This window comes from Ornithorhynchus anatinus, chromosome 6 (assembly GCF_004115215.2).
Source record: "Ornithorhynchus anatinus isolate Pmale09 chromosome 6, mOrnAna1.pri.v4, whole genome shotgun sequence".
Lineage (NCBI taxonomy): Eukaryota > Metazoa > Chordata > Mammalia > Monotremata > Ornithorhynchidae > Ornithorhynchus > Ornithorhynchus anatinus.
Genome location: NC_041733.1, coordinates 21,430,158 through 21,443,374, shown reverse-complemented (window position 1 = coordinate 21,443,374; position 13,217 = coordinate 21,430,158). Strand labels below are relative to the sequence as shown.

At 57.3% G+C, this 13,217-nt stretch overlaps 1 protein-coding gene across 8 annotated transcripts in view; it reads right to left on the bottom strand.

The window, feature by feature from the left end:
• Positions 1–5,277: 5,277 nt before the first annotated feature.
• IQSEC2 (IQ motif and Sec7 domain ArfGEF 2) overlaps positions 5,278–13,217 on the bottom strand; it is a 105,877-nt gene continuing 97,937 nt past the window's right edge. For 7 of the 8 annotated variants that reach the window (XM_029067004.2, XM_039912335.1, XM_029067002.2 and 4 more), the window contains 6 exons: positions 12,663–12,788; positions 12,241–12,340; positions 11,790–11,951; positions 10,748–10,921; positions 9,879–9,928; positions 5,278–9,206 (listed from right to left, as the gene is read on the bottom strand). In XM_029067004.2, coding sequence (XP_028922837.1) covers positions 8,160–9,206; positions 9,879–9,928; positions 10,748–10,921; positions 11,790–11,951; positions 12,241–12,340; positions 12,663–12,788 — 1,659 coding nt within the window. In that variant the 3' untranslated portion in view covers positions 5,278–8,159. The remainder of the gene's footprint in view (positions 9,207–9,878; positions 9,929–10,747; positions 10,922–11,789; positions 11,952–12,240; positions 12,341–12,662; positions 12,789–13,217) is intronic. The other variant, XM_029067010.2, reaches the window with a different exon arrangement.

The window sequence follows — 13,217 nt, the reverse complement described above, 5'->3', positions numbered from 1 at the left end:
ACTCTTAAAGCTTCCTTCTCTCCATATCTGACTGAGCACAGCATGGCTACAGAAACAACAGAGAGAAACAGCGTGGCCTAGTGGGAAAAGCACCGGCTTGAGAGTCAGAAGGACGTGGGTTCTAATCTTGGCTCCACCACTTGTCTGCTGTGTGACCTTGGGCAAGTCACTTAACTTTGTGCCTCACTTATCTGAAAAGTGGGGCTTAAAACTGCGAGTCCCATGTGGGTTAGGGATTGGGTCCAACCCGATAAGCTTGCATCCAGCCCATTGCTTAGTACAATGCCTGGCTTACAGTACAGTGGTTAACAAATACCATCAACAAACAAAAAAATCCGATTCCTTCCTTGGTCCAAGTCAAGGATGCCGATCTCAGCCCAGAGTTTCCTGATGAAACTTTTGAACCTCAGCAACTGATATTGCCCCAGACTCATTGATTATTATTAACGTTACTGATATTAAAGCCCTCAGGATGTACCAAGCTCTATACTGTACCGAGATAAACATTAATAATTAATATTAATATAGCATTCAGTGTTTTCTTTGTGCCAAGCACAAGTTAATCAGTTCAAATGGGACTTAGAGTCTAAGAAGGAGAATCAGCCTCTGCCTTATTATCAAGGTGATTAAACCCCACTGAACAGCAGGCCAGGGGTCTTGATTAGATCAAGGAGGTGGCTTCATCTTGTTCTCAGCTACTCCTTTCAGAAGACCAGAGAACAAAGGGAAGTTGTGCTGTGAAATGCTTCCCGTTTACAAATGAGAAAACTGAGGCAATAGAGAAGCTAAGTGACTTGTCCAAGGTCACATACAGGCAAGTGGCAGAGTCAGGATTAGAACCTGCGTCTCTTGACCCCGAGGCCCATGCTCTTTCCACTAGGCCATGTTTCCTCCCATCCTTGGCACCACAGCTATGCTCTTTCCACCACCTCCTGCTTCACCTGTTGCCTGGGATTGGGAGTCACAGCTAAATCAACCCATCAATTCATCAGTGATATTTATTGAACGCTTACTAAGTGCCGAGCACTGTACTAACTGCTTGGGAAAGTAAAATAGAGTCGTTAGACAATCTTCCCTCAAAGACCTTACAGTCTAGAGGGGGAGAAAAACATTAAAATAAGTTACAGATAAGGGGAATGGCAGAATGTAAGGATATATACGTAAATCCTGTTGGGGTGACCATAAAGTGTTTAAGAGGTAAATTCAAGCGCACAAACAATACGAGGTTGGGGGGGTAGATATGGGAAACGAGAGGTTAGTCGGGGACGGCCGGATTTTAGGAGGGCTTTGCAGGTGGGAGAGTGGTGATCTATTTGATAGGAAGAAGGAGGGAGTTCCAGGCCAGAGGGAAGAGGTGGGCAAGGGGACAGCAGTGAGATTGAGGACCAACAAGTAGGTTGGGTTGTAGCAGGAGATCAATGTGGTGAGGTAGGAGAGAGGTGACTAAAACTAGATGACTTCCAATACTCGGGCGGCAACTGGCAACATAACTCTGTCTGGAAGAGGTTGGGCGGGGCAGGGGGTGCACACGCGCATGGGCATGCCAAGCATTCAATCATCTTACAAAGGGGTCCCTTAAGATGGGAGACTCCCCTGGCAGTTAGAACATTCACTGAATGCCTCCCTGCAAAACCAGGCCATTGAACGGATCCTAGCCTGGTTCCACAGGTCTGACCTGCTACGATGACCTTCTAGCCGGGGACTACCACATGGGCCTAGAAGAGAACCAAGAGGCCCCTGCCCTCCTGGGTCTGATCTTCCTGCGTCCCAACATCCTCTAGTGAGCCCGTCTCAATGATTATGAGGTGGAGAGCCCACCCAAGTCCTGCCTGCCCAGACGCATCTCTCCCTGTCGGTTAGGGGGTCTGCAGTCATCTGGGTCTTCCCCATCCCAGCTGCCTCATTTGGTCCCTGCTGATCTTCCTCCGCTCTCTCCAGCTTCACTGTCACCAGGCAGAGAATGTGAAGAGGTGCAGGGACGTGAGAAGGAACCTCTTAACAAGAAGCAGCCTAGCCTAGTGGAAAGAGCACAGTCCTGAGAGTCAGAGGGCCTGGGTTCCAATCCCGGCTCTGCCGCTTACCTGCTGTGTGACCTTGGCTAAGTTACTCCTTGGTACCTCAGTTTCCTCATCTGTAAAATGGGGATTCCATACCTGATCTCCCTCCCCCTTAGATGGGGAGTCCTACATGGCACAGGAACTGTTTGATCATGTATCTACCCCAGTGCTTGGCATAGAGTAAATGCTTAACAAATACCAGAGTTATTATTATTATTATCATCATCATCATTATTACCTCCATCCTGCTGTGCTGGGACCTGAAGGAAAAGGGAAGATAAAGGAGAGAGGGTCTGCTACTGCCTGATTCCTCTGCAACTGATCCTCAGCTCATCCCTTTCCCCGCCTAAGTCCCCGCAGGCCCCCTCAGTCACTAGGATTCTAGATTATAAACTCATCGTCAAGGGAATGTGTCTACCAACTCTGTTGTACTCTCCCAAGCAGTGAGTACAGTGCACACAGTAGGTGCTCAATAAATACCACTGATGATTGGCAATCTCTGCTCACATCTCCGAGAGCGCACCTCTCTCTATTTCGCTACCAACTCTAATTGGACATCACATAATACCTCCATCTGCCTCAGGTGGGACTGGAGCCAGGATGCTTCATCGCTAAATGTCCTCACCTTCGAATACAGTCCCTGCCCAGAGTAGGCTTCCAATTATTTGCTGTTTGTCTTTGCTCTTTAGGACCTCTCCAAGTTCTTGCTCCACCTCTGTCCAGATAGAGCTGGGAAGGTGATAAAAGCCTCTGTAGTGAGGTACCCATTTGGAGAGGGAAGAGAAAAGTTCAGGTTGAGAGGACTCTCTAGATGGCAAAACCAGTCTTAACAACCATAGTTTCCACGGTGGTCTGAGCTGAGAGTTAGGGACTCCCAAAATTATACTTACCAATTCCAACTGCGATGCCAGAAACGGACTCCCCATTCAGGAGTGATCCCCAAGATTCAAATAATCAGGCAGTTATAATAGATGGGGTTCACCAATTAATAGGTCCCATGTTTTTAGGGAGAATCAAGCTTCACCAAGAGTGATTCTGCTCAACAGCTCACCAGCCCAAGCTCTCCAGCACCAACTGATACGAGGGCCCCCTTCTGATCTCTGTAATACAACCCCCAGCAATAGTCCCATGCCTTTCTCTAGATTGTAAACTTGTTGTGGGCAGGGAACAGGTCCCCTAACCCTGTTGTACTCTCCCAAGTGCTTGATATAATGCTCTACATCTAATAAGGGATCAGTAAATACCATTGTTTAATTGATTGATTTCTCCTTCGAGCTAGCATTCACACCCTGTGTTTACACTCAGTGCGGACAGCCTTGGGCCTACCTCTCTGAGGGGAGGGGAGCTCAGCTGTTTTGTAGTATCTTCGAGAAATGATTGAGTCATCAGCTTTTTGATGACATCCAGCTTTTCCTGGGCTCCTCCTTAAATTCTGGACCGACCCCTGCTGTTAACAGGAACTTTTTGGGGGTGTTTGTGTTCAATTTCGAGGTCCTGACTGGCCGGGGTGGAACTCATCAAAATCCATTTTCTCCTCATTTTTAAGACAGAGGGCAAAGTGTTTTCTCTAAACACACCAGTTCCACGCCCATGCATGCGAACACACACATACATGCGTTCACGTCCCCTCTCCATTAGGACATCTTTATATCCCCAGATATTTGTAATTGCTGGGAGAAGAGCCTTGCATAGACACGGCTTGGCCCGCGGGTCTCAAGGTTGAACAACCTGTGGTTTGGATGCCCCCAGGCCTCCTCTAGGACCGGGAGATCTGAGAGGAGCTGGCTAGGGAGTCGGTCCCCATTGGTGGCCGGCCAAATCGAGGGACCCTTCGAGAAGGGAAGGAGGCCCACCGAACGGGCAGGAATATACCTCGTTTAGAGTGTGAGCCCGTTACTGGGCAGGGATTGTCTATCTGTTGCCGAATTGTACGTTCCAAGCGCTTAGTACAATGCTCTGCACATAGTAAGCGCTCAATAAATACTACTCAATGAATGACTATTCTGGGTCCAGGTGTGATTGTCCTCTGGAATTGCAGATCAGGCCCGGGCCAGGCTTGGATGCTAGGGATCCTAGGTTATAGCTTGGGCTAGGATTAGAACTAGCCTTGTACCGGGCAGATCTTAGCTCCCACAGATGGAAATGGGGAATTCCCGCCTGAAAATCTCCTCCTCACAGCGATGGGAAGTTGAGGAGGCACTAAACAGACACAAACAGGAAAGGAATGAGGCTGAGCCAGAGGCCTGGGCAGCTGCCTCAGGAATTAGGTGGGGAGGGAACTGCAGGAAGGTGGGAATTGGAGATGTTGGAGCTGAGGGGAGCAGCTCTAGAGAGATGGAAAGGACGAGGCTGGGAAATAAATTGGAGCAAAGGGAGTGTTGTGGGAATTGGTTGGAAGGGAAGGCAGAGAGGAGAGGACAAGATAGCGGCCTAGAAAGAGGTGGAAAGATGAGGTTTTCTAGGGGTCACCAATTCCACTCAATGGCAGAAGAATGTAAGTGGATTAGGGCAATTGTTAAGCACTTACTCTGGGCAAGCACCGTTCTGAGCGTTGGGGTAGATACAAGATAACCAGGTTGGACACAGTCATGAGCAAAGAGGGGGATCAGGGAAATGCTATAGTCCTTTCATTCAAAGATGAAACCACAAGCCAGGAAAACGAAGGCCATGGTGTATGATGAAGGGGTGGGGGCCACTCTATTTCGACCTTTCGTGCCAGATCAAGGGGTGCTTAGCATCTTGAGGTCAACCGAGGGCAGAGCTGGGGCTATTACCTTACTGCCCGGCTGGCCCCGAGAGAAACAACGTCCTCAGTCTGCAGGTTGGAGCCAGAGTTCTTGAGGCTACAGCCCCATTTTCCCGGCTCTCCCCATCACCCAGAGTTCCCCTTTAACCTCCCAACTCGATGCTAAGCTCAGGACCTTATCAGAGGAGGAGGAAGTGAGGATATAGGAATTTGGAGAGGCACCCGACTGACCTGAGGCAGGGGTCTCTGGTTCAATCCTAGCCAGGGGGGCGGGGTGCAGGTGTACGCTGGGGGTGGGGGGTTGAGGAAAGGGGTCTAGTTTTGAGGAGAGTGGCAGAGAGTTTGGATATTCTCATCCTGGTCTCTCTGGTCTTCCTCCTGCTCACCTCCTGGCTCCCACCTGGCCAACCTCCCCATTAGCCCACCCTCCAGCTTCACGACCCCTCAAGGGGAAGGAGCAGGCAGAGGCCTAGGTGAGCACACGCCAAAGACATCTGGGCATTTATGAGGCATCAAATATACATTTTTATGTACAAAGAGAAGAAAAAACCTCAATCGCAACAGCTTAAATCCCTTCCGTCCACACCCCGTGGTATCAAAACCCAGCTACGGCTAGGGAGAGAGGGTAGTTAGCGGGGAGGAGGGTAGTGAGCGAGTCCCCACGCGCACTCTGGTGGGCACTGCCCTCCGGTCCGGCAGCCCCAAATGACATATTTATACTATATACAGCCAGGGTCTGTACAGCAACCACGAGGTGGTGGACATGCAAGGCTGAGGGACCTGGCTCAGGCTGGGGGACGGTGCAAGGGGATAAGCAGCAAGAGAGGGGTCGGGGGGAGGACCCAGACTGTAAAAAATATATTTATAATAAATAAAAAGGGAGGAGGTGAACCGAGGGTTGGGGCGGGAGGGGGTGGGGCGGGAGGCCTAGCCGGCAAGGGCAGGTCACAGTCGCCTTTTCCTCGGCACAGGAAGCCTCAATGGAGCAGGGTGGGCCATCTGTAGTCTCTGCCCAGCCGGACCCTTGCAAACCTCAGGCCTGGGGTGGGGGAAGTATTGGAGGGCAGCTTTTACTTCCAAGGTACACCCCCCACCACCACCGGAGCAGATTCCATGGACTCGGGCCTCGCCTCGCTCTTCACTCATCAGTACATTCCACTTCCAAAATCCCAACCAGGCACCTTCAAAACTCCCCCTGCCACCCCTCTTTCCCCAAATGATCACCCCTTCCTTGCATCATCTCCTTCCTCTTGACTTCCTTAGCCTCAGCTGCCCAGGGCAAAGCTAATGCCCAGTCACGTGGGGGCCCCTGCAGGGAGCAGAAACGGAGAGGTGTAGAAGTTGGGCGGGGGGGGGAGGGTGTAGCCTGGTTGGGGGGGAGGGAGGTATATGGCCGGTCGGAGCGGGGGGAGTGTATGCCCAGGGAGTCTAAAGTGCATTGGCATTCGTTTGGTTAGGACAGAATGGGGTTGGGGTGATGATGGGGCCCTCTCGTTGGGCATAGGAGGGGGTTCCATCTCCCTGCTCGGGGGCTCACACGCAGTGGGGAGCAGGGGAGAAAGCCACCCGAGAAGAGGGAATGGCAACGGAGGGGTCATCGGGCCATCCCCTAAACCCTAAGGGCCTCACTGAGGTCGGCTGAAGGAGAGGAAGAGAAGGGCTTCAGTTAAACCAAGTTCCAAATTCAGCCCTCGCAAGGCCAGCCTCCTCCCTCTCCCCTCCTTCAGTCAGGTAGCCCTTAATGTGTTAGCAAAAAATTGCTGAGGGACAACCTGGCCCCACACTGCTTCCTCAGCCCTTCCAGGAAAGGAAGAATACCAACTCTACCCCTTATCCTACTTCCTGCCCCCCACTGTCTTCCTGACCATGTGCAAAATGGCAGCTCCCGGCCTGCCCACCGAAAGTATTGAGGGATCAGGAGGCGAGGCCCAGAGTCAATGGCTGCTGTTCCTTCCTAGGAAACCGAACAGAGGGATGAAGGGGAGGAAGAAAGGGGTATAAAGGAAGAAGTCAAAGGGACTTCTGGCATTCTTTGCATCAACTTCTGAAACCAGTCCCGAAGGCAGTCTCCCCAAACCTGTGGCTGCAGCAGCTGGTGGGAAAGGAGAATTGAGTGGAGGCAAAGGGAACGGCGGGGAGGCGGTTGGACCATTTGTTCTCGCCACCCGCTGGAGGAAGCGGCTTTTGAACGTAAGCACAAATGCACGTACGTCGCTAGGCTGGCTAGGCCAGAAGGGGGCTGGAAGGTGGGGCGTGAGGGAGAGCGGCGTGTCCGTCCGTCCGTCCCCCGTCCTGGCTGGGGCCAAGCGTGAGTGGGTGGGTGGGTGCTGGGGGCGGGAGGGAGCGTCTGTATGCGTACACATTCACGTCCACACAAATCCTTTTTTTTTTTTTAAACCAACCTGAGATGGTTGCCGAGAGTGCCCGTTCTACTGCATATACTTATTTACGTATCCTGGGCAGGATACATCTCACACAGTAGACGCCCTATCCCCCACTTCCCAGAGATAAGCCAAATTTACAATCAGGGGGCTTGCACAGCTTTCAGGGCTGGGGAGGTCACGGTACGGCGGGGGCGGCTGCTCCCTGAACCCCAACCTGGCCTCGGGCACACACCACCTCCCCTCCCTCGGATTCCCTCGGCCTTCCGCAGCAGCTACGCTGGAAGCCGGCCCTTCCTCCACTCCCCGGCATCGCCACGTTTTGGGCCTCCCCGAGGGGGAAGAAAACAAACCAACAGACAAACACGGAGGGTGGGGCGAGGGCAGAGGAGGTCCCTGCTGGTTGTAGAGTCAAGCAACACCGAAAAGAAGGGCAGAGAGGGCAGAGGGCTGAAGGCGTGCTCCCGCCCAGCCACGTGTTCCGTCCAGTTTCTCATCCCATCGAGTGTGTCGAAGTGTCCCCGTCTGCTCCTGAAGAATCTCGTTCGGCTCTGGTCGCCCTGCCCTGTAGACCTTCAAGGGGACGAGGGGACCCTGGGCTGGATCTGAGTAAAATTTCACAGAGGAGAGGAGAGAAGAAGGGGCAGGAAAAACTGCTCCTCATCTCAAACTGGCTTAGAATAGAGGACAGCGGGCAAGTCGGGTAGGGCGGGGAGGGGGGAGAAACGGGAACCCTGTGGGGGCCGAGTTTAGCCACGCCCGACCGTCCGGCCCAACGGTCGAGGCCGTGACGAGCGGTGTGTCCTGGGAGATTTTATATATATACATCTATATGTATAAAATTCAGAGATTTTTATATAAATAAATATATTATATATATTTATATAAAATCCCCGAATGTATATTTGGAAAAGGAACAATTTCAGAGGTCAGAGGTCTTCTTCCCATAGGTCAAAGGGTGACCCGGGGGGCCGCTCAGACTACGGTACTGATTCTGTTGACCGGTTTGGGCTTGGGGTTGGCGGTGGGTGGATTGGCCAGTCCCGGCGGCCCCGCGCCATGCAGAGGGGCGTGCGGGGCGTGAGGAGAGGTCGGGGGCACCGGAGAGTGGGGAGTGAGGGGGGTGTGAGGAGTGAGGGGGGTGTGAGGCGAGGGCGGGGGCAAGGGCGGGTAAGAAGGGTGGGGGGGGATGGGCGAGTGGGGAGAGAGCGGGGACTGGGGGTGGTGGGGGTGCGAGTGGGCGTGGGCGGCGTAAGGGCCGCCCACCTGGCGTTGCCCCGGGTGCCCGCTGTGCTGCTGCTGCATCAGTTGGGGGTGGTGGCTGAAGATAAAGTGCTTGGGCCCCTGCTTGTGTACGGAGTGCCCGGGGGGCGGGCCGGGGGCCTGGTGGAGGTGCTGAGGGTAGGTATGGCTCAGGGCGTGCTGGGGGGCGGGGCTGTACAGGGGCAGGGGGGAGGTGGGCTGATTGAGAGGATGGCGCCCGTGCAGAGCAAACTGGGGGTGGGAGGAGGCCGGGGCGGCCCCCCCGCGCTTGGCCGCCCGCCCCACCCGCCCCAGCGTGAAGTGCTGGGGCCCCGGGGGGCCCTGCCCGTGGTAGCGATGGGGCCCCACGGGGGGCGCGGAGGCGGGGGGCGGGGGGATGACCGACTGCTGGGGCAGGGGGGCGGGCTGCTGGGGCGGGGGAGGCAGCGGAGGCTGGTGGTAGGGGGGCGGGGCAGGCCCCTGGCCGTGGCAGTACTGGGCGTGCAGCGCCTGGATTTTGGACTGGCCGTCCCCCAGCGGGCCGGGCCCGTGGAGGTGGTGGGGATGGGCGTGGTGGGGGTGGTGGGAAGAAGAGGCCGAGGAGGAGGAGGCCGAGGCCTGACTGGGCGGCGTCTGGAAGGGCCCCTTCCCGCGCTTGCTGCCAAACAAGGAGCCCAGGAAGGAGGAGGAGTTGGAGACGGGCCGCTGGCTCTTGTACTCCTCAGGTGGCGGAGGCGGTGGCATCCGTTGGTGGGGGCGGGGACTGCTAATAATAGACCCCTGGGGGGGAGGGAGGAAAAGGGGAGTCAGCCCCCCTGCTCGCCGGCTTCCCACAGCCCCAACCTCAGCCTCCCTCTCACCCGGGGACCTCGGCGGCCCTGCCGGCTTCTCGGGGGGACCGGCCGGAGCTGGGGGATCCCGAGGCGGGAGGGGCCGGGATGCCTGGGGGACGGGTGCGGGGCGGTGGGACGCCCCCCCACCTCACGGGGCCGGCTGCTTCCTCTCCCATCTCCTGCCTATCTACGCTGTACCCCCTGGAACTCCGCTTTCGCCCCCGGGGGCGGGGGTGGGGGGTGGGGAGGGGTCTTCCGATCCCACCCCGCTCCCCGGAGTCCATCTTCATTCCCCGAGAGTTGCCCTGGGCTCAGAGAGGCGAGAGGGAGTGGGAGAGGAGGAGGCGGGAGGGACAGACAGAGAGTGAGGACAGACAGACAGACAGGCCCGCCGCCCGAGCAGTAGCGCTGCCTCCCTCCCTTCCTCACTCTGGCGGCGCGCCCGGGATGTGCACGGCTACCTCTGGGGGGGGGGCGGGGGGGCGGCGGGCCACCTCTCCCGGGCCAGAGCCCCCCCCACCGAGTGGGGCCACCTGCCCCGTCACTCCCTTCCGGGTGCGGCCGGGGGAGCGGCCCATGCAGACGCGGGGGGCCGGGGGCCGGGGGGCACCCCACTTACTTCGATGGTGCTGTCCAGCGATCCCACGCTGTTACGCCGCCCCCGCTTCCCTGCACCCGGGGACGCAACGAGCCAAGTATTAGAGCTGCGGACCCCTGCTGCCGCCAGCAGAGCTCGACCCCCCCGCCCCCCGCCCACTCCCCACCCCCGGACCCCTGCGCTACACCCGCCCGTGGGGAGGTCGGAGCTGCGCTCACCGGCCCTCGGCTCCGTTTCTCCCCCTCGCTCGAGGGGGGTCGGCTCGGACCCGCGGGGCCCACGTTGGGGCCCCCGATCCCACCGCCCGAAGGTCTCCTAGATGCCTGCCTTCGTCGCACGGGATCGCGGGAGGGATTTTTTTTTCCCCCTCACCTCTAAAGGATGCTCCTTCCCCGTATCTTCCCCCAACCCAATTCCCCAAGGCCAAGCGGGGAAGCAGAGGAGGCAGAAAAAGAGGGAGCGGAGAGGGACAGAGACAGAGAAAGAACACGATCCTCCCCACCCTTGGGTGCTACCTGCTCTGAACTGGCTATCCCACCCAGCTCTCGGCTCCTCTCTCTCGGCCCTGCTCTGACTGCGGGGCCTCGGCTTCGGCCGCTAGTGGCGGCGACAGTCCCCGTCAGCTGCGGGTGCCGCCGTCTGACGCTCGCTCCGGCCGCCGAGCGAGGGGAGGTGGGGTTGGGAGTCAGGTGGCGGAGGGGGTCCGAACCGCCCGCTCCGACCGCCTGAGGAAGCCCAGCTTAGGGGAGGAGGACGACGTGGGGAGGAACCGCTTCTCCCTCGACTGAACTCCTCAAGGGCCGTGGCCTCCAACGGGTTGGGATGGAGGGTTTTCCAGGCTCCCGGCCCAGCCCCTCCGTGGAGTCGGGGAGCGCCCGAGAGGCCCTCACCTGCGTCCGAGAGATCCCGCAGCGAACTGCTCAGGGCGCTGCGCTTGAGCCCGTCCCCCAGCCCGTAGGTGTCCTCCAGGCTGCTGCGGGGCAGTGTCCCGTTGACCGTGTCCTTGGGGCCGGACGGCTGCGAAGCGTTGGGCCGCATCACCCCCTTCTGCTTCTCCAGCTCCGCTGTGGAGGGGACGGGGGTGAGCGGAGCCTCGGCCGGGCTTCCTGCCCCGACGCCCCAGCTCCGCGGCCTTCCGGGCCCGGCGTCCCTTCCGTCCTCGTCTCTCGTCGCGTACCCCATCCCAACCCTGCCAATAGCCCTTCCCTCCGCCGCTTCGATAAGATGCCGGTCCCCTGCATGGGCAAGGGCAGGCCACGACACAATGCTTTCCGCTGCTTCTTCAGATGGTCACTTGTGTCCACTTTCAAAAGGGGGCTCTGGGACACTCTGGCATCGCCCCGAAGGTGAGCCTTGCAGTGCCCCCTCTCTTGGGGGCGCTCCTGCTCCCGACTGGGGATCGCCTACAGAATCAGTTCTGGCGAGATCTCGGTTTTGTCGGGATGCCCAGAATCCCTCTGAATTCATCCAAGCCCCAAGGGGGCCCCGGAACCGCTCTGGGCCAGAGCGTACCCCACCACTGAGTGGCGGCCAGAGGGGGCTCCCCAAGTCTTCCAGGGCAGAGGCAGTCCCCCAACTGCCCAATTCTGGCCGCTGGATGACTCTCCGAGGTGCGACTCCCGGCAGGGAGTTCTCTATTATTCCCAGCTGTCACCAAGAACCTCAGTTGTTCACCCTCTCTCCTACTGGGCTGCCAGTCCCCATGGCCTCCATCACTCTCGTGGAGATCCCTCCCTCTCCCGGCTCTGCACCTCCCTTCCCAGCCCTCTTCTCTCCAAAGAGCCAAGGGTATCCTTTCTTCCATGCTGGCTACCCAGAGTGGGGGGGGGGGGGGGTCCTCCGGCCAGACCTCCCGACGAGAAGCCCTCCCCACTCCCAAAAAGGCTTGACCCTCATGGGAGCGTTAGGCAGCGCCCAGGGCTAGGCACTCACACTCGACACGGTACTTCTCCATCTCCTGCACCTCGGCGATGGACTCGCGCAGGTCGGAAGTGAAGCGGAGCCGGTCCTGGAGGCTGGGCGCGTTGAAGATGATGAGAACCTTCCGCTCCCCGCCTGGCACGGCCGACAGGAGCTTGATGCCAAACTGGTAATCTGTCAGGGCATCAGGGCTAGATCAGCTCGGGTGGTTGGAGGAAACCGGGAGGGGAGAGGTCGTCGGAAGGATATGGCTTTCTGCACCCGGTGTGGGTAGGGTTGTGGGTTCTGGAGGAGCAGCCCACAGTGGGCTTCAGAGCATTGGGAAGACGCTTGAGTGGAGGGTGTAACTTGAGGAACCTGAATGATTCTGAAGGGTGGAGAGGCTGCCAAGAATGACCCAAGTCGGGGTTGAGAGGGTGGGAGGAGGCAGGGTAGAGGGGAATTCTTGGACAGAGGTACTCACAGGAGTTCTGGAAGAGCTGCATCTGCATTTCCACAAGTGGAAAGGACTGACGGAAGCTGTAGGTCACCAGGATTTTCTTCTTCTGGAAGATCTTCGTCACCTTTGGAGGACGTGGAGTTAAGGAACAAGGGATGGGTCAGTATTGGGGATTTCCCACTACCGGTGGCAGGGTCCCTGCTCCCCCAGTCCCCAGGGCTCATGGCTGGACCACCTACAGCAGAGGTATTTGGGGAACAAAACTCAGGGGTCTGCCATCCTCATCCGGCCCTGGGTGCTAGTCACTCCAGCTTCAGGCCCGTCAACTGTCTGTTGTCAGTCATCAGGGAGCCGCCCCCTTCCGCACCTTAAGGTTCCCCCACATCCCCTGGGGGTCCCCTGCAGTCCCCTCGTGTCTTTGGGCATCCCGTCAGCGGCATCCTCACCACGAGGAGGTCATTGAACAGGAAGACCTCACGCTGGTGCAGGCCGAGGCGCTGGGGCCGGTTGGGGTCGGGGACCTCGTAGAGCTGGCAGCAGCAGACCAGGCGCCGGTGAGGCAAAGACAGCACCTGGAGGGCACGGGGAAAAGGCCTCAGAATGGAAGCTACTCCATTTGGGATGGAAACTACTCCATTTGGGATTGAAACCTCTCTAAAGGCTGGGCCTGAGCTGAGAGTATATTCTCTTAACACACTGTATATGTTCAATAAAAATGGATGGTCGTATTTCCTCCAGGAGGCCTTCTCTGACTCACCCCTCATTTCCCCACCCTATTCGCCTTCCCCTGTGTCACCTTAAGCATTTTGATACCTCACCTTCAGGCCCACAGCACTTACGTCCATATCCTTGTACTCTGCCACTTCCCCAAATTGTAATATATTTTAATATCTGTCTTCCCCACTAGACTGTACGCTCCTTAATAAGAAAAATAATAATAATGTTGGTATTTGTTAAGCGCTTACTATGTGCCGAGCACTATTCTAAGCGCTGGGATAGAT